The sequence below is a fragment of the Eptesicus fuscus genome, chromosome 11, assembly GCF_027574615.1.
Source record: "Eptesicus fuscus isolate TK198812 chromosome 11, DD_ASM_mEF_20220401, whole genome shotgun sequence".
NCBI classification, from domain to species: domain Eukaryota; kingdom Metazoa; phylum Chordata; class Mammalia; order Chiroptera; family Vespertilionidae; genus Eptesicus; species Eptesicus fuscus.
Window position 1 is genome coordinate 17,348,789 of NC_072483.1, and position 20,628 is coordinate 17,369,416.

Sequence of the window (20,628 nt, forward strand, 5' to 3'; positions counted from 1 at the left end):
GAGGTATGGAAGCATGGAACAGACTGATGAATCTCAAAGAGAAGGGGTTTGGGGGCGGGAAGAGATTAACCAAAGATCTTACCTAAGGACACAGACAGTAGGGTGGTGAAGGCTTGGGATGGGGTGGGAACCAGGTAGAGATGGGCAATGGGAAGGTAAGGGGGAGATCTGTAATATTCTCAACAATAAAGATTTTTTTTAAATAAAAAAAACATTGAATGTAAACTGTAATTGAAAAATTTTAAAAATAAAGTATAAGCAAAATTCAAAAACAAATTGCTATTTAAATGGAAATATTTGAATGCCAAAGCTTAATAAAGAAGCTTGCAAAACCTGTTAAGCTAATTTATTACTGATGTCACATCACTTAAATTGATTTTACAAACTGCTTTTTTATGAAGCAATTTCTGTGTTCCATAATGCTGTGTGCTGTGGTGATGTTATTTAATTTGAGATTTTATAAAAGTATATTTTATTGCCATGTATTTTCTAATTTATAAAATTTCATCATTTTTTGTTAAAAGTAACTCAGGGATTCTGCTATTGGTAGAAAGGTGGGTTTTTTTCTTGCATGTGAAGAGGCATGGGATTTATTGTATATTTATGATTTTTAAAAATTCTTTATTGTTTAAAGTATTCCATATAATATTACATATGTCTTCTTTTTCCCCCATTGACCTCTTCCCAGCCACCCCCACCCCCATCATACACCTTCACTCCCCTAGTGTCTGGTATGCTTATATGCATGCATACAAGTCTTTTGGTTGATCTCTTACCACCACCCCCCTGGATATTTATGATCCTATATAATAAAGAGCTAATATGCTAATTAGACCTGATGGCGGAATGACCTTCTGGAACAATGGGGGCGGGGCCGAGAGGCAGCCGGGCCACAAGGGCCGAGCCCCTTGCACGAATTTTGTGCATTGGCCCTCTAGTTTTATATATAGAGACTCACCTCACAAAAAGTACTTGACAGTAACAATTTTGTAAGTTTCTTAATAGTTTATATTCTAGGGAATTTTTTTAAAGGAATATTGATAAATCATTTATAAAATAACTTCCTCTTTGTTTTATTCACTTACATATTTTTCCTTTTTCTTTAATTGTGTGGAAGATACTTGGATTAGTTGGCAGGAAAAGGGAAAAAAATTCCTGTGGTTAATAAACATAATGGTAGCTATTGAATACTTTAATGTCTCTTCCCCCCCCCCCCTCTTATTGTTAAATACAGGGTATATTTACTTCTGGCACATGGGAAGAGAAATCAGATGAAATTTTCTTTGCTGACTTCAAATTCTCAGTTACTCATCATTATCTTGTACAAGAATCCATTGATAAAGAAGGAAAGGATGAAGTACTAGAAGGTAGGCTTTTTTAAAAAATACGTATTTTAAACTCTTGACTTGTAGGGTAGATTGTCATTTTGAATACGAATTTAGTTCTCTTGATTATGTAGTATCCTCTGGATATGGTTTACATATGCATAGTTATTTCACCAGTGCATCTGAAGTAGAAGTGATCTTTTCAGAGGAAGAATCACAGCATCATTTAAAAATTAATTAAATCAGCAAATATTTATGGAGTGCCTACCATGTGCTAGTTACTCTGCTAAGTCCATTTGAACCCAAACTTAAATTTATGTTTCAGTAGGGGAGATAGGTTTATAGGTAAGTAACAGTCATAGGATGTAGAAAGTGTCATCCCAAAGCACAGATAAAGTTCTCCTAGAGTTCAGAGGAGAAAAGATTGCTTTTAATTGGGAAAGATCAGAGAAGGTGTTATGGAGAATTAGGCAACTACTACCTGGCCCATGCTAGATATTCAATAAATGTGCTTATAGTTGTTTATAGGTCAAATCTCCAAAATCTTCGTCCTGAGATATACTAGTATATAACTGTGAGTGAGCAGGGTATTAAAAACAGATAAATTTTGGAGCTGTCAGTCAAAAATACCCTTTATTAATTTTATCTAATATTGCTTCTCGGCCTTTTGGCTAAGATCAAGTGTAATTTTATCTAATAAAAGTAATATGCAAATTGACCATACGTCCGCTATACCCACAAGCCACACCCACCAGCCAATCAGGAGCAAATATGCAAATAAACTCAACCAAGATGCCTACAGCCACAGAGAGCAGGAGGGAGGCTTGGGTTTCCCTGGTAATGGAGGAAACCAAGCTTTCCGCCTGCCCTTGCCAGCCTATGCCTCCACTCAAGGTTACAAAGTTTCAATGATAGAATACAAATAAATCCAAACAGAAATGGAGGCAGCCACAGAGCTGGAAAGAGCAGGAGGCTAGGGTTGCCCCCGGCGATGGAGAAAGCCAAGTTTCTGAAGCCCTGGCCTGCCTTGGCCTCCGCTCCAGGCTACAAAGTTTCAATTGTAGAAGATAGATAAATCCCAGATACCAGGGCCTCCGCTTGGGTTGCTGCGGGGGGCGTGGCTGGCCTGCAAATCACCACAGGCCCCTCACCCAGGCCGCCCCACGCCCCAAGGGAACCCCCACCCTGATCCGGGACACCCTTCAGGGCAAACCAGCTGGCCCCCACCCATGCACCAGGCCTCTATCCTATCTAATAAAAGAGTAATATGCAAATTGACCATCACTCCAACACACAAGATGGCTGCCCCCATGTGGACACAAGATGGCCACCACAAGATGGCCAGCAGGGGAGGGCAGTTGGGAGGGACCAGGCCTGCAAGGGAGGGCAGTTGGGGGCAATCAAGCCTGCAGGGGAGGGCAGTTAGAGGTTACCAGGCCGGCAGAGGAGGGAAGTTGGGGGTGACTGGGCCTGCAGGGAAGGGCATTGGGGGGGGACCCAGGCCTACAGTGGAGAGCATTTGGGGGGGACCAGGCCTGCCGGGGACAGCAGTTAGGGGCAAACATGCTGGCAGGGGAGTGGTTAGGGGGTGATCAGGCTGGCAGGCAGAAGCGGTTAGGGGCAATCAGGAAGGAAGGCAGGCAGGCGAGCGGTTGGGAGCCAGCAGTCCTGGATTGTGAGAGGGATCCCAGATTGGAGAGGGTGCAGGCTGGGCTGAGGGACACCCCAGCCCCCGTGCACAAATTTCGTGCACCTGGCCTGTAGTTTAGAAAATAAATATGCAGGATGTGTGTTAAAGTTTTTCTGGTTAGTTAAGGACATTTTGCTAAGAGAGAGAAAGACATTCGTCTTCCTCCAAACCTAAGTGCTAGCCCTAGATTTAAATCTTTAAGCAATTGCAAAACTACATGGACTAGCAAGACATGTTCTATAATATTTCTTTAATCATATTATAAAATTCTGCCTTAGAATGAAAAGTTAACTTTTTCATTATCTAATGTTTTTGTAGATGTTCTTCCACAGTCTATGCAAGATTTGCTGTGTATGAATAATGACTTTCCTCCAAGAGCACATTGCCTGGTAAGATGGTAGGTATACATTTTATTCAGAAGAACTTTTAGGAAATGTGTTGGGGAGGTCCCAAGACTGCCCAGGTTCGATGATTTGGTAGGAGGACCCTTAGCACTCAGCATATAGCTGCCCTTACTGATATGACTTATTACAGTGACAGCATGCAAAGCAAAATCAGCAAAAAGAAAAGGTGCTTGAGACAAAGTTTGTAGGCAGTACAAGTGTTTAAGAGTCCTTTCCTAGTGGAGTCACACAGTACATACTTAATTCCCTTAGCACCAGGTTGTGACAACATATGAAATGTTGCCTACCAAAGAAGCTTGTTAAGGCTCTGATCTCAGGGTTTTTAACCTTTTGCACTCGGATGTCGAGTGTGACTCGACACGGTTAGCATCGGTAGCAGCTCGTATGTCGAGCCACACTCGACACGTAGTTTCACCGCGGGGGGAAGGGGTATTTTTGTCTATTTTTCCAGTATCTTTTCTTGTTTTTATTAGCATGAAAGGACAAGTAAAATGTAAATGCCGTCTCAACTGATGCCAAAAAAGAAAAAATGAAAAACCGATAACGCATGTGAAATTTATTAGGAAACTAGTACATGATCTTGTTGGAGAATTCAGAGATGGTACACTAACTTCCAGGGGTAGATTATTATCCACTAACTTAGAGCAACGTTTAGATGGAAAGCTCCATATAATCACACCTCACCCTAACAAAAAACACAAAGATTGTGTTGTTTGTTCTAACAGAAAAATCAAAGGAGGAAGAAGAGAGACGATTTATATTTGCGAAACATGTGAATATAAACCAGATCTTCATGTGGGTGAATATTTCAAAAAATATCACACCATGAAAAATTATAGAGATTAAAATTACTCTTTGAATGTATCAATAATTTGAAATATAAAAAAATCCAAATAAATAAGTTTGTATGAAAAGAAACTCCAGTTTTTTATTCTACTGCCGCGCTTTGTAAAATCTGGGGTATTTAAAAAATTAAATCCCGAGTAGAATAAAGGAATCGAGAAAAAAGCAAGCGAGTGCAAAGGGTTAATTGGGGGTGGCACCTTCTGACTGATAAATAACAAAATTTCAGACTCCCAGAAGGACGCAGGTATTCAGTATAAGCTATATTGTTTGTAGGCACAAACATTTTAGGCACAGTAACTCTTATCAGTTAGAGCAGAAGTGAGAAACCTCCCTAAATCCAAGTTCCCAGGTGCCAGCAAAGGTAGGCCTTGGAAGTAGATTATCCTAAGGATAGCAGTCACTGGCCTAAATACCATAGAAAAGTTAACATATTGTTGGCAATGGAATTGAAAAAAAAATGTTGATCTCAGTTACATGATAACATCAAAGCTCTGAATTATAAATGTGACACATTAATAAAAAAGGCACATCACATTTAAAAGGGCTTTATCTTTTTTAGTAATTCAAAGTATGTCTGAATTATATTTCAGAGGGAGTGGCATTAAAACACACCATCACTAAAATGGTCCAAGTATAAGCCATAGTCAAGAAAGGAGACCTGGTAAAGGGAATTTATATACTGGTTTTAAATTATTCTGTTGGTGTGAGTTGGTCTTTTAATTTTTTATAAAAGAATTTCTAAGACGGGAAAATGATAACATCTGTGTTTATTTCTTTTTTGTTCATTCCATTGTGATTACTATAGCAAGCAGATTATGTAGCACACTAAAAAAATAAAAGAATTATTTGCAAGTGCAAATAAACTGGATATTGTTTCATAAATACTGCTATTTTAGCATGATATTTTAAAAACTTTGAACTTAAACAATTTAAACAACTATAAAAGGAATTCAATAAATTACCCATTTAATTTAATCAGAAGAATCCCCTGATCTTTAAATGGGTAATTTAAATGTGAATATATACATTAACATGGCAAAATACTGTATATTGGAAGGCAGCATGTTATTATAGAGCAGGGGTGGGGAGCCTTTTTTCTGCCAAGGGCCATTGGATATTTATAACATCATTTGCTTAATATAAATTTATGTTGCTATGAAAAAGTGCCTAGATTTATTGAATTTCGAGTCCTGCTTGCAGTTGCCTTGGAAGGGCCAGACCAAATGATTTTGTGGGCCTTACACGGCCCTCAGGCCAGACGGTCCCGACCCCTGTTATAGTGCAAGACTTTCATTCGACATTAACTGAGCACCTACTGTTTGGCCAGACACTGAATTATACAAACTTATGTTTAATTTCTAGTTTAAGTACTTATTATGTTGGCAAGTTACTTAATTTCTCTGTGTTAGTTTCTATGTTGGTAAAGTCAGCATAATAAATAACATGCACCTTAAGGGTATTTGTGAGGATTTAATAATATAATGGCATATAGTGTGTTTATCAGAATCTCAATGCCATTATGTAATTTCTGTTAAGCTTTTTAAAAATAATGCTTTTATTGATTTCACAAAGGAAGGGAGAGGGAGAAAGAGATAGAAACATCTGTTATGATAGAAAATCATTGATCAGCTGCCTCCTGCAAGCCCCCTCCTGGGGATGTAGCCCGCAACCCAGACATATGCCCTGACTGGAATCAAACCATGGGTTTATGTCTGGATGCTGTTGGTTTCTGTAGTTTTATAATAAGTATTTAATTAGCTACTGTGACTCCTACAAGTTTATTCTTCCTTTTCAGTGTCATTTTGGCTCCCTCACTTTTCCATTTACATTTTAGAATTTGTTTGTCTTTATGTACAAAAAGTCCTGGTGGAATTTTGATTGGAATTGTTTTAGATTTCTAGGTAAGTTTGGAGAAAATTGAATCATTACTATGCTGAGTCTTCCATTTTATGAACTTGGTTATCGTTGATATCTCCAAATTTTTAGATTTTATTTGATTTCTTTCATCAATGTCTTGTTTTCAGCATACAGATCCTGGATATGTTTTGTTAGATTTATACCTAATTATTGCTTTCTTCTTTTTAAGGAGCTATTGTAATGCTATTATTTTTACAAATTTATCTAGTTGTTGCTAGTATGTAGAAATAGGACTGATTTTTGTGCATTGATCTTATATCCAATGACATTACTAGATTGCTACTCTATGAATATTGTAATGTCTTTAGGGTTTGCCATCTAATCAATCATGCTGTCTTTGAATATGGTTTTATTTATTTTTTAATAGTCTCTATGTCTTTTTTCCCCCTTGCCTTTTTAAACTGGCTAGGGCTTTCAGTAAAATACTGAATAGGAGTGGTGAGGATGATTGTCTTTGCCGTGTTCTGATTTCAAAGGGAAAGCATTTCGTTTTTTTTACCATTAAGTACAATGTTAGCTGTAAACTTTTCATGGAGTTTTTTTTAATAGATGCTCTTTATCAAGTTGAGAAAATTTCCTTCTATTCCTAATTTGCTGAGAATTCTTAAGAATGGATGTTGAATTTTGTCAAAATTTTTTTTCTGCTTAAATTGATATGATCATTTGTTCCTTCTTTAGATTTTTTTTATACTCAGCAGAGGATATGTTTATTGATTTTGGAGGGAGGGAGGGAGAGGGGGGAGGAAGGGGGAGAGAGAGAGAGAGAGAGAGAGAGAGAGAGAGAGAGAAAGAAAGAGAAGAAAGAGAGAGAGAGAGAGATATCAGTTGGTTGCTTCCCATTTGAGCCCTACTGGGGATCGAACCCGAAACCTTTTGGTGTATGGGACGATGCTCTAACCAACCAAGCCACCTGGCCAGGGCTCTTCTTTAGATTTTTAATATGGTAGTTACATTGGTTAATTTTTTTGATATCTAGCTTTGTATTCCCATGATAAACCCCACCTTTTGTGGTATAATTTGTTTGTGTGTGTGTGTATTTATTTATTTACTAGTAGCCCATTTGCAGGAAGAATCCTGCAAGCGGCCGCTGCGCCTGCACCCGCGGGCCGCTGCTGCCTGCCCCGCTCCGCCCCACCCTGCCCGGGCTTTCCCTCTGGCAGCCACCTTGCTTTCCGCTTTTCCTCCCTCTTCCTTCTAAGTTGTCTTCAGTCTTCACTCCTCCCTCCCTCAGCATATGCAAATTAACCACCATCTTTGCTGGGTAATTTGCATACTCACCCTGATTGGCTGGTCGGCATGGCTTTGGCTGGTGGGCGTGGCTTGGGCGTAGCAAAGGTGTGGTCAATTTGCATATTACTATTTTATTAGGTAGGATTGCTGGATTTAATATGCTGTATTTTTATTGAGGACTGTCTGTGTTCATGATGAATATTGGTCTGTGGTTTCCTTATAGTTTGGTTTTGGTATCAGTATTGCTGGCTTTATAATGTGAGTTGGAAAGTATTTTGTTCTATTCTATCTAATATCTGGAAGGGAGTGTGTCAAATTGACGTTATCTTTAAATGTTTGGTAGAATTTATCACTAAAACCATTTGGCCTTGGAGTTCTCATTTTATTGAGGTGTTGGTCCCTTCTAGGATCCAGGTTTTAAGAAAACTCTTGGTTCCAGTTCCTTGTCTCATCTACACCCATGTCCCTGAGGGACCACTCAAAATGTAACAACCTCTGTACTGATATAGATTGATGGAAAGTCCCTGCAAAGACAATTCTTCAGTGGATCTAAAGCAGAAGGAAGCTGGCATATTTAGATTACTTTGTAGAGAGATGAGTAACATCATTGAAAACATATAAAGTTACTATTTCCTCGTAAGCACGGGCACAGTTGTGGATGATAATATCCAAGTGATATGCTTCTGGAAGCATAGTTTCCAGGCCTCGCCTTACTTATGTTTGTTACTGGGGTATTCTTGGACATACCCTAGTCTGAGTACACGCCACAGACCACCTCCCGGGGATGGGTATACTTGATCAATCTCAGAGTTATAGAATTCACATTATTTCTGTGAGGCTAAAATCCTACCTAATAATAGACAAATATGCAAATTGACTGCACCTTCGCTACGCCCAAACCACGCCCACCAACCAATCAGGACGAGTATGCAAAATACCCCAAAAAAGATGGCGGCTAATTTGCATATCAAGCCAGCGTAGAAAGAAGCCAAGAGCTGCAGAAGGGAGCAAAGCTGTGGAGAAGCAAACAAGCCGGGGGGAGGGGGGGGAGAAAGGAGGAGCGGAGGCGGGGACAGGGAAGAAGGAAGGAGAGCAGGCGGGGCCGGGGGAGAAGGGAGGGGCGGAGGTGGGGCCGGGGGCGAAGGAAGGAGAGCAGGTGGGCTGGCGGAAAAGGGAGAAAAGCAGGTGGGCTGGCGGAGAAGGCGGGGCGGGGGAGAAGGGAGCAGTGGAGGCGGGGCAGGGGGGGAAGGAAGGAGAGTGGGCAGGCTGGCGGAGAAGGCGGGGCAGGGGAGAAGGGAGGAGAGCAGGTGGGGGCGGGTAGGGGGTAGAGTGCAGCAGGAAACCCTATTGCAGGATTTTTCCTGCAATGGGAACGCTAGTATATGATATTCTCAGACATAAATAATACTTTTCTTCTATCATTCTCAGTCTCTTGAGCCCAGCAATTTTCAACCTTTTTATCTCATGGCACACATAAACTAATTACTAAAACTCCACGGCACACCAAAACAGAATTTTTGCTGATCTAACAAAAAATAGGTATAATTTTGATTCATTCACACCAGAAAGCTATTGTTGTGTTGGCTATTGTCTTTTATTATTATTATTATTATTTGACGATCTGAGGGAAAAGAGGTCAGTGCCCCCAACTAAATAGTCAGGTACTGCATGTTTTAAAAATTCCGTCTATCAAAGCATCAGTTTTGTAGACATCTCTGTGAGTCATACTGATAGGCTTTTAGCATCTAAAAAGCTTGTCATGTAACATCCAAATCCCCAGTTCCTAGCCCTGAGGACCCATATCTCCAAACCCTGGGTTTTCTCAGAGTCACCTTGAGTGCTTGCTTCTGGCTTTCAGTTTCCTCTTTGTGTCTGTCCCCCAGTAATCTCCACTTTATTCCTTCACGTTTAGCTATTATTTTTAAAACATTGTGATATTTAATCAGGTAGTTTGGTGTGTTTCAAGGCGGGGGTCTGAGTCATGTCAGTCTGCCATATTGCTTCCCTGTTTAAAATTTGATCTTTTAAAGATTGGAAGGCCAACAACCAAACCTTTGATAATTATTTGAAAACTAGGCATATTAAAAGTATATGTGTTACAAGAAATATTAGAAGTGTATTTCTTGTATCACATGATCTCACGCATCTGGGGGAAATAATGAACAACATAAACTGATGAACAGGGACAGACCCGGAGACAGGGAAGCATCGATCAGACTGTCGGACCTCAGAGGGAAGGTAGGGAAGGGTGGGAGGAAGGGGGAGAGATCAACCAAAGGACTTGTATGTATGCATATAAGCCTAACCAGTGGTCACGGTCAGGGGGGTGAGGGCATACGTGGGGAGGGGTTTGGGATGGGAATGGGGGGATGAGGACAATTATGTGATACCATAATCAATAATAAAAAAAAAAAGTATATGTGTTTTCTCTTATTAGGCAAACATTATTTTTAAACATTTACTATGAGCCAGATACTGGAATACCACGGATGAAATATGATCCCTGTCTCAGTAAGCTTTGGAATTAGTAGGGGGACAGAAAAGGGAACGAATGGCAACACTGTTGACAGATGCCTTCAGACTGGGCAGCTCGCGCTTGATGCAGGCTCAGAGAAGGTGCTGCCTTTTCAGACAGATTAAGTCTGGAAAGAGGGTTGAGATTGGCAAAAGATGAGAAGGGATCGGTGTAATTTGGGTCTAATGTGAACTGAGAATCTTAGGAAGATTTCATGGTATTTTAATGCTTCTATTTTATATAGAATTTTTAAATTATAATTGTTAAATATTAAAATCTTTGCAATTGGAAAGATTATAAATTACTCAACATGATTTTTTAGCAACTGAAGAATAAGTGTATCAAGAAGTTTTTACCTATAAATATTTCCTTCAAAAAAATTAAACTAAACTTAATACTAAAACAGTGATTTTGAAGATTTGAAAACTATTTTGCAAAATACTCATTCATACCATTTGTATACAATCAGTATAGGTTTGAATGAGAAAATTCATATATGGTTAACTTATATTTTCAGATCAAACTTTAGAAAATAGAAATTTGAGCCTAGCCGGTGTAGCTCAGTGGTTGAGTGTTGGACGTATGAACCAGGAGATCACAGTTTGATTCCTGGTTAGGGCATATGCCCAGGTTTCGAGCTTGATCTCCAGTTTGGGACATGCAGGAGTCAGCTAATCAATGATTCTCTGTCATCATTGATGTTTCTATCTCTCTCTCCCTCTCTCTTCCTCTCTGAAATTAATAAAAATATATTGGGGGACAAAAAGAAAATAGAAATTTGACATTTGTGTCAAATGTTTAATTTTATTAATTCTGGTTTATTGATCTATACTTATTTTTGATATATTGTAGTTTCAGTTTCTATATCAAGCACCTGTCAGATTAGCTCCTAACCTGTTTAACTATTTTAAGGGTATTTTATAAAACTGGTCATTAAAAGGTATGTGGATGTGATTAGTTTTTATGGTCTAGGCAAGATAATTGATCTTAATGATGTGATTTGGTGGTTGCTTCTCTCCACCTCCTTATATAACCTGTGCTTTAAAAATCTTCTAATGGCTGATTCCTGAAACCATCATTAGGGATTTATTCCCTTGGTTAATTGTTATTCCTTATAGCACTGTGAATGACACAAATGTTAGCCGTAGCAGACATTTATGCCCAAATGTAAATTCATGAGATCTTTATTGAGCAGAAGTTTTAATAAGAAAATAGGATTATGAACCTCTCTATCTCCTAAAGATATCCACATCCTAAAACTTGTGAATATAGGTTACATGGCAAGAAGGAATCAATGGAGCAGATGGAATTAGGGGTGCTAATCAACAGACCTTAAGATATATCCTGGATTATCTGGGTGGGCCCAGTGTAATATTAAGAGTTCCTAAAAGTGGAAGAACAATGCAGAAGAGAGTCAGAGTGAGGTGATGGGAGAAGAAGTTGGCCTGCTGTTGCTGGGTTTGAAGGTGGAAGAGGCCACGGGCCGAGGAATGAAGTTGCCTCCAGAAGGCGGGAATGACAAGGGATGAATTCTCCTTTGCAGCCTCCAAAAGGAACACAGCCTTGCTAAGAACTTGATTTTAGTCTCTTGAGACTTGTGTCAGACTTCTAACCTATAGAACTGTATGATAATAAATTTTGGTTGTTTTAAGCTACCAAATCTGTGATATTTTGTTATAGCAGCACTACAAAAATAACACAGAAAGTGAGAGCATAAATGCTATATGCCTGGGGAGGCTCTACTGAGATTGGAAAAATACACTGAAAGTACAGCTATGTTTAACTGAGGACAAATTGTGTCTCTATGGTTTTGCCTTTGTCAGACCTTCAGCTTCAGTTACTTTGTAGTCACTATAAGGGAACAGCAGCAGCAATAAAAGGAACAGTCCACAAACAATCTTATGAACTGTGTTTATAATTGAATAATTATGATGGCTTTTTAAAAATTTATTTTTGTGATTTTAATGTATTTTTTTTGCTGGGGGGAGAGAGAGAGAGAGAGACAGAGACAGACATGAAAGGACCTGGTAATTTTGAGAATGGAATTTTAAAATAGCCCTAAGGACCTATAAAATGTTCTTATTCTTTAAAAGGCTAATGTTCAGAGGACTTCTGATAATGGTGACATGAAGTGTTGGCAATTACCTTCTTAAAAAAAGAAAAAGAATGTATGAAACTGGAAGAAGTTTTATAAATAACTATTTTAGGGCACTGGAAATTGCTTAAAGGCAGAAAAAAATTTAGAAGTTTGTGAGTTTTTTTTTCTCTTGAAAAACTGCTTGAGCTTCTGGTAAGAATAGAGGGGCCTCTGGCCCTTCTACTTGTGGCTGTTCTATTACTGTCCCTCTTCGCCCAGATCTCTGTTGGTGAGAACTGTTGTTTTCCAGCCTGGGCTGGCCATGAAAACCACCAGCTCTTTTGTCGGATAGGCAGACTTGCTTCTGGGTGGAGGGCAAAAACCTGTACCTTTGCTAGGCCGAGGTTGCAGTCCATAGGCAAGTGGTGGATTCATCAGAGATTTAACAAGGATATTCTGTATGGGAACCATGGAAGAGCTGGGTTCATCTGTATGCATTCCTGTATGATAGGAAACTACTACATATGTACACAGGAGACACCAGAGCCCAAACTTTAAAGCTAGCTGTGACTTTGAGTGAATTATCCAACCCCTACACACAGATCAGTCATTGGAAAATGAAAGCCTTACTGGTTTAGATGTTTAAACACATCTGTGCCCAGATTGTTGGCTTATCACTAAAACAAGGGGTAGCCTGGTTAAAAAAACAAGAACAAAATGACTGAATAGAGACATTAATAACTGAATACCTTGGGGGAGACAGATTGCACAGTTTAAGCCCAGGCAAGTTACTAAATACAAACAAAAAAGAAGCAACCCTCAGGAAAGTTAAATAGGGCCTGGTTTTGCTAAAATATATTACCTAAATGTAATTTTCAACCACAGATGACTAGATATGCAGAGTCACACAGGAAAATGTGGCCGATATGCAAATAGGAAAAAACACAGTAGAAATGGACTCTAGTGGACCCAGATATTAGATTTACCAATAGTTTCAAAGCAGTTACTATAAATATATTCAAAGAATTAAAAATATACTAACAATGAATCAAATAGGATATCTCAATAAATGGAAACTATAATAAAGAACCAAATAAAAACCCCACAGTTGTAAAGTATAACTAAGGCTTGGAGCTAATAATCGCCACATTTTAAAAATTTACTTAGTTTTTCTTGACTTGCAGGCTAAGTCTCAATCCCTCTCTAAAATGCCACTTAATAAAATTGTCTGTACAGTTTTTTAAAAAGTATAACTGAAATAAACTCACCAAATAACTTATATTGATCCTTCAAAGATAATAGTAGGAAAAGTACATTAGAATTCAGAGAAGAGAACATATTTAACAGGGGTGAATGATTGGTATTTGAGGCAAATATTCAAAAAAAGATCCAGCAGGATTTGCATATTCAGTGATGGCAATAGAGTGTGTGTGTGTGTGTGTGTGTGTGTGTGTGTGTGTGTGTGGCATTTTACGTGGAGGACATAAAACCAGAGGATAGAATTTCATTGTAAACAAAAAGAAGTTCAGTTTGGTTTGTTTGTTGTTAATGGCAACATACACTGGCATAGGCTGTGTTTGTGTAGAGAGGGAAGAGATAGTTTGGCAATAGCTATCAATGTTAAAGATACAGATGTTCTCTTTCCAGCAACTTTTAGGAGTTTATTTCACAGATATACTTGTAGAAATAGACAATCACAATATTGTTGCAACAGCATAAAACTGGAAGCAAAGTATTGATGAATAGGGGATAAGGTACAGAATATATGTCCTAATATATAAAAAGCCAGGGGCAGTCACGACCAAAATAATCGGACAGATGACCGAACACAGGCTGCCTGGGGTGACAAGGCTGGCAGGGGGGTTAGTGAGGGATGACCAAACGACTAACAGCAGGCTGTGTGGGGCAACCAGGCTGGCAGGGAGGGAGTTGGGGGCTACCAGGCTGGCAGGGGGACAGTTGGGCGACCAGGCCGGCTGGCATACACACACACACACACACACACACACACACACACACACACACACCACTAGAGGCCGAATGCACGAAATTCATGCAAAGGGCTTGGCCCTCGCAGCCCCGGCTTCATCCAGAAGGTCGTTCAGCTTTCCAGTCTATTTAGCATATTATGCTTTTATATATATACTAGAGGCCCGGTGCATGAATTTTGTGCATGGTGGTGGGGGGGCCTCCCCTCAGCCCAGCATGCACCCTCTCCAATCCAGGACCCCTCAGGGGTTGTCCGACTGCCGGTTTAGGTCCATCCAGGATCGGACCTAAACCGGCAGTCGGACATCCCTCTCACAATCTGGGACCGCTGGCTCCTAACTGCTCACCTGCCTTCCTGCCTGCCTGTTTGCCCCTAACTCCTCCCCCAGCTGGCCTGGCCACCCCCAACTGACACCCCCCCTCCCCCCGCTGGCCTGGTCACCCCCAACTGACACCCCCCCTCCCCCCGCTGGCCTGGTCACCCCCAACTGCTCCCCCCCGCTGGCCTGGTCACCTCCAACTGCCCTCCCTTGCCAGCCTGACCGCCCCTAACTGCCCTCCCCTGCTGGCCTGATCACCCCAACTGCTCCCCCCTGCTGGCCTGATCACCCCTAACCACCTCTGCCTCGGCCCCTGCCACCGTGGCTTTGTCTGGAAGGACATCCAGAAGATGTCTGGTCTAATTAGCATATTACCCTTTTATACACACACACACACACACACACACACACACACACACTAGAGGCCTGTTGCATGAATTTGTGCATGGGTGGGGTCCGATTGGCTGGGCTGACTCGGGGGAGGGGCCACGGGCAGTTTGCTGGCTGGCCCGGCACCCTGGTCAAACTCCCGGTTGAACTCCCGGTCTAGGGGACAATTTGCATATTAGCTTTGTATTATATAGGATATATATAGTATGTATATATACATATGTACATATATATTATAATCTTATTTGAAGATAGGGTTGGTACATGGACAGATAAAATATTTCTGGAAGAAGAACCAGCAAACTGTTGACAGTGGTTTCATTCTAGTGTGGGGATGGCACAGGGAAGTGTTCTCTTGTTTTCTGTCTTCCAAGGACATTAAAAAAAGAAAACTATTTTTCAAGACCTTTAGAGCTTAAAATTCATAGCTCTGGCCTCCTTCCAGTATTTGATGCTGCTTCTACATAACTAATTTTGAGGAGGGTAGAGGTGATCGCTCCAACCCAAATGGCAGTAAATAAAATCTTCTTAAAAAGTCCAACCCATAATCTGTTTATTGTTCAGATGTGAATGACAAAATGAATTTTTATATCTGAACAATAAACAGATTATGGGTTGGACTTTTTAAGAAGATTTTATTTACTGCCATTTGGAGGATGTCTTGAGGAGAATGTTTATAAAAACTAGAGGCCCGGTGCACGAATTCATGCATGGGTGCGGTCCCTTGGGGTGGCCTGCGGAGTACGGGCCCCAGCTTGCACCCCCAGCCTCGAAGCCTTGCAGCCCTGCCTGGCAAGCTGCCTTGGCTTGGTGCCACCCCTTCACCTGCTGTACAATCCTGCCTCCAGGGCGATTGATTGGGACCCGGCCCCCCGCCCAGCTCCCTCAGTGCCTGGGAGCTGGGTGGTGGCCCCACACCACACCGCTGCCGTTGGTCACCATCTGCAGGGCAATCGACAGGGCAATCAGGCCCCCACTCGCACCTGCCTTGACCTGGTGCCGCCCATTCACCTGCTTCACCATCCTGCCACGGTCTCGCTCTCATCAGGGTCCATCGGGGCCGGCAGTGCCTCCACTGCCACCCGCTGCCAGTGCCGTGTCACTGACACCCACCATGTTCCGCGCCACCCCCTGGTGGTCAGTATACATCATAGTGAGCGGTCAAACGACCGCCCAAGGGGACAATTTGCATATTAGGCTTTTATTATATAGGATAAGCATCCACAGCTCTTTTCATATCTAGAGTTAAAATAAATTAGGCAATGAGTAATGCCTTTCATAATCTTTATTTTTAAAAATTATTAAATACATACTGAGGAGAGCCTAGGACAGGAATTTTCAATAAACAAGATCTCCAACTTGAACTTTCATGTTTGTAAAGTTTGGCTGCAAATTTGTGGTTTTTAAAGGCATTTTTAAAGACAGATAAATAAATTTTCATTATTATAAAGTACCATAGCAAGAATAAATTATTTTCTGATAATATTGTCATCTACCTAAGTATTATTGAGTAAAAGAATAAAGAATTCCTTTAATTATGATACTTAAGTTAACCATTTGTCTCATTGAAATAGTGTATCATGGCTTATAATTATTTTACTGTGTATCATGGCTTGTAATTATTTTACTGCCACTTAGGAATCTTTCAAACTTTCTCTTTCTATAATAGTGGACTTAATGTTATCAGTTAATCAAAGCAAAATTTCAGTGCTAGCTTTCATGTTTCATTTTTAAAATTAAACTTTTAAAGCAAAACTGTTATTTATTTTCCTTGTGATTTCAGCATATTGCTTCTAGTTTGTAGTAGAATGATGGAAGTATTTTACTAAATGAAGGCATTCTGATTGTAGGTTCAGTTGCCATTAAAAAAAAAAGAAAGAAACACGTGTACTTCAAATCTGACTTGTTAAATTTTCTTAAGGGACATTTTTTAAAATGTTTTTCAAATAATATATTTTTGTATTCTGAAGTTTCCCCTGTTTAATAGCAGTCATTCCTTTTTTTTTTTTTTTTTTTTAAGGTATGGACTGCGAGAGTTCGTGGTGCTCGCCCCTGCAGCAAACAGCGATGCTGTTCTCAGTGAATCTAAGTGCAATCTTCTTCTAAGTTCTGTGTCTATTGCTTTGGGAAACACTGGCTGGTAGGGGACATTTTGAAAAATAGACAATAAGTTAAAAACTATTTTTAATCATATTTTATGAAGGAAAATGGTTATCAAGTGTTAGGTGTTTTTTTTAATTATACTTGGGATTACTACTTGTACATTATTATACTTTTGGAATATTGTATATAAGACTAACTCAACAAAACCTTTAGGCAGAGCATTTGTAAAGGGAAACATACTGAAGTACTCAATGAATGTTCAAAATGAAGAGTACTGTTTTTGTGCTTTGCTTCCAAATGTTTAGTGTATTTAAATTTTGTTACAAAATCTAATTTTAAAACTTGACAGCATTGCCTTGTTCAACCTCAGCTGGAAACATGCTCATGAAGTGACTCAATTTTTAATGCTCTCCACATGTCTGCAAATGACTGTGAAAGTGCTGCAACTATTGATTTTGGGGTTACAAATAAATTTTGGCAAGTGGGCTAATTTGCACATAGGAAAATCTGTGAGTAGTAAGGATTAACTATATCTTCAAATGATAAAGTAAAAAGTACATCATCATGAATGTTGGTTTAATTTGTATTATTTAGTACCTGTGAATCAAGTTTATGTATCATGACTTTGGAAAGGCTAATATATGATCATTTTTATTGAATAAAATTTTCATTCTACTTTTTAAAAAACTTTCAACCATTTAAAAATTCCTGTTTTAATTATGTCCTACAGCCAAGTGCCACTCTTTGTGCAAATTCATCACAAATGGCGAAGAATGTATGTGGGAGAATGTCAGGGTCCTGGTGTCCGAACTGATTTTGAAATGGTTCATCTTCGAAAAGTGCCAAATCAGTACACTCACTTATCGGGTCTGCTGGATATCTTCAAATCAAAGATTGTAAGTTGGCATTGATATTGTGAGTCTTTTCTGGAATCCAGATGAAAGTAGCAATTTGGTAATTTGATTGAGTAGATAGAAATATTTCTCTATAATATTGATAATGGAATTACTTAGAAGAAAGATGTAATTGACTATATAAATTATAAATTACTGTCTTTTTTTAAATTTTTTAATTGATTTTTATATATAGAGAGAAACATTGATGTAAGAGCTAAACATCACTTGGCTGCCTCCTATAAGCCCCCTACGGGGGATAGAGCCTGAAACCTGGGCATGTGCCCTGACTGATAATCGAAGAGAATATAAGGCAGATTTATCTTAAAAATAAAATCAGCCTGGCTGTTGTGGCTCAATGGTTAAGTGTCAACCTATGAACTAAGAGGTCACGATTCAATTCCCAGTCAGTTCACATGCCCAGTTTGCGGGCTTGATCTCCAGTAGGGGGGCATGCAGGAGGCATTCCTGCCAAAAATGTTTATCATAAAACATAAGGAAATACCTGTATATTTCCAAAATGAGCCATATCTTGGAAAGAAACTGGCCTAGACTCTTCAAAAATGTCAGTTATCGTAATAGGCAAAATAAAAATAGGGAGCTGCTTAGTTTAGAGGAGAATAATAGCTAAATGGAATACATGATCCTTGATCAAAACAAAATAGCCAGCTGTAGCTGGTTTGCCTCAGTGGATAGAGCATCAGCCTGTGGAGTGAAGGGTCCCAGGTTTGATTCAGGTCAAGGGCACATGCCCAGGTTGTGGGCTTGATCCCCAGTGGGGGGCATGCAGGAGGCAGCCAATCAATGATTCTCATCATTGATGCTTCTATCTCTCCCTCTCCCTTCCTTTCTGAAATCAATAAAAAAAATTTTTTTAAAAGAAGCAAAGAAATGCTGGCATACAGGAAATTACACATTGTATGCTCATGTCTATAAAAAAAACACACACACAAAATAGCCATAAGTGACACAATTGGGACAATTTTAATAATGACTATATATTAGAAATTGGCATTAATGTTAAACTTCTTGAGTGATCATTGTTTTATGATTGTGTATAGTTAAAACTACCCAGTATGTAACTCTCCTATACTATCTTTATAAAAATTACTCTTTAACATCTACTTGAAGTGTCCCAGTGCACTTATCTTTCACTGGCAGTTGATTTCATTTTTACATATATCTAATCACTAGAGGCCCAGTGCACGAAATTCGTGCACATGGGGGGGGGGGATCCCCTCAGTCCAGCCTGCACCCTCTCCAATCTGGGACCCCTTGGGGGATGTCCAACTGCCAGTTTCAGCCCAATCCCAAAAATTGGCCCGAAACCGGCAGTCGGACATCCCTCTCACAATTCGGGACTGCTGGCTCCTAACTGCTCACCTGCCTGCCTGCCTGATCGCCCCTAACTGCTCCCCCTGCCAGCCTGATCGCCCCTAACTGCTCCCCCACTGGCCTGGTCACCCCCAAATGTCACCCCCCTGCCAGCCTGGTTGCCCCTTAGTGCCCCCTCTGCCAGCCTGGTTGCCCCTAACTGCCCCCCCACTACCCTGGTTGCCCCTTAGTGCCCCCTCTGCCGACCTGGTCACCCCCAACTGTCCCCCCACCAGTCTGGTTGCCCATCACTGCCCCCTCTGCCGGCCTTGTCACCCCTCACTGCCCCTCTTGCTGGCCTGGTCAACCCTCACTGCCCCCCAGCCGACCTGGTCACCCCATGCAGCCTGTTGGTCAGTCGTTTGGTCGTCCCTCACTAACCCCCCTGCTGGCCTTGTCACCCCATGCAGCCTGCTGTTCAGTTGTTACTGTGAGGGCGTCATGACCAATTTGCAAATTACCCTTTTATTAGTATAGATTAGAAAAGACTTCCTTTTGGATGGGAGCAGTTCTGCCCTCTGGAGTCACATAAAATTTAAATTTAAATCCTCTTTTGCCACAATCCTCTAATTTTATATATATATATATATATATATATATATATATATATATATACATAATCCTCACCTGAGGATATGTTTTTATTGATTTTGAGAGAGAAAGAGGAAGAGGGAGAGAAAGAAACATCAGTCGGTTGCCTCTTACTAGTATATGCGCCCAACTGGAAATTGAGCCTGCCTATTGGTGTATGGTATGACACTCCATCCAACTGAACCAGCAGGCCAGGGTGCCTCTAAATCTTTGAAAACTTTCACACACTAGTCTTTTCTTTTTCTGTTTAGACATTCTTCATTTTTTCCCCCAGATGTTCTTTATATTTCATGGTTTTATATTTGGATTGTTTTTTTTTTTTCTTTGGTGTTTTTTTTTTTTAATATATTTTTAATGATTTCAGAGAGGAAGGGAGAGGGACAGAGAGATAGAAACATCAATGATGAGAGAGAATCATTGATTGGCTGCCTCCTGCACGCCCCCCACTGGGGATTGAGCCCCAAACCTGGGCATATGCCCTGACTGGGAATCGAACCGGTGACTTCTTGGTTCCTGGGTCGACGCTCAACCGCTGAGCTACACCCGGCTAGGCTGGATTGTTGATTTGGATATTTGTCTCTTTTAGAACTACATTTCTTCATGTTTTGAAGAAATTTTTTTGCAGGCTCATTTTGAATATCTAACATTTTAAACTTTCCCGCTTTTCCTAGTGGTTTTGTGGTTGTTCCCTACCTGCAGAATATTTCAGAAACACATTTTAAAATGGTGTTTGGAGCCTCTTGTTCTGTGGTGATATTTGGGGTATTAGAGTTATTGGATTATTTGCTCAGATCGTAAGAATGAGTGTTTTTTCCTCTTACACAATAATTCTCCCCAGTCCCATAGCTTCCAACAAGGCCACTGTGCCACGCAGGAGTGCCCTGCCCCAGTGTCTGTCTTAAACAGAGGGTCTTGCTGTGCCCGCCTTCTGTGTGGAACACTTTTGGTCCCATATAGTGCAGTC

General features: G+C 40.3%; 1 protein-coding gene across 3 annotated transcripts in view; it reads left to right on the top strand.

The window, feature by feature from the left end:
* The window catches only part of RAB3GAP1 (RAB3 GTPase activating protein catalytic subunit 1), a 106,873-nt gene that overhangs the window by 28,152 nt on the left and 58,093 nt on the right, over window positions 1-20,628 (top strand). For 2 of the 3 annotated variants that reach the window (XM_008143475.3, XM_054722951.1), the window contains exons 4-7: window positions 1,235-1,367; window positions 3,334-3,412; window positions 16,724-16,843; window positions 17,537-17,702. In XM_008143475.3, the coding sequence (XP_008141697.2) occupies window positions 1,235-1,367; window positions 3,334-3,412; window positions 16,724-16,843; window positions 17,537-17,702 (498 nt within the window). Of the gene's footprint in view, window positions 1-1,234; window positions 1,368-3,333; window positions 3,413-16,723; window positions 16,844-17,536; window positions 17,703-20,628 lie in introns of those variants that run through there. The other variant, XM_054722952.1, reaches the window with a different exon arrangement.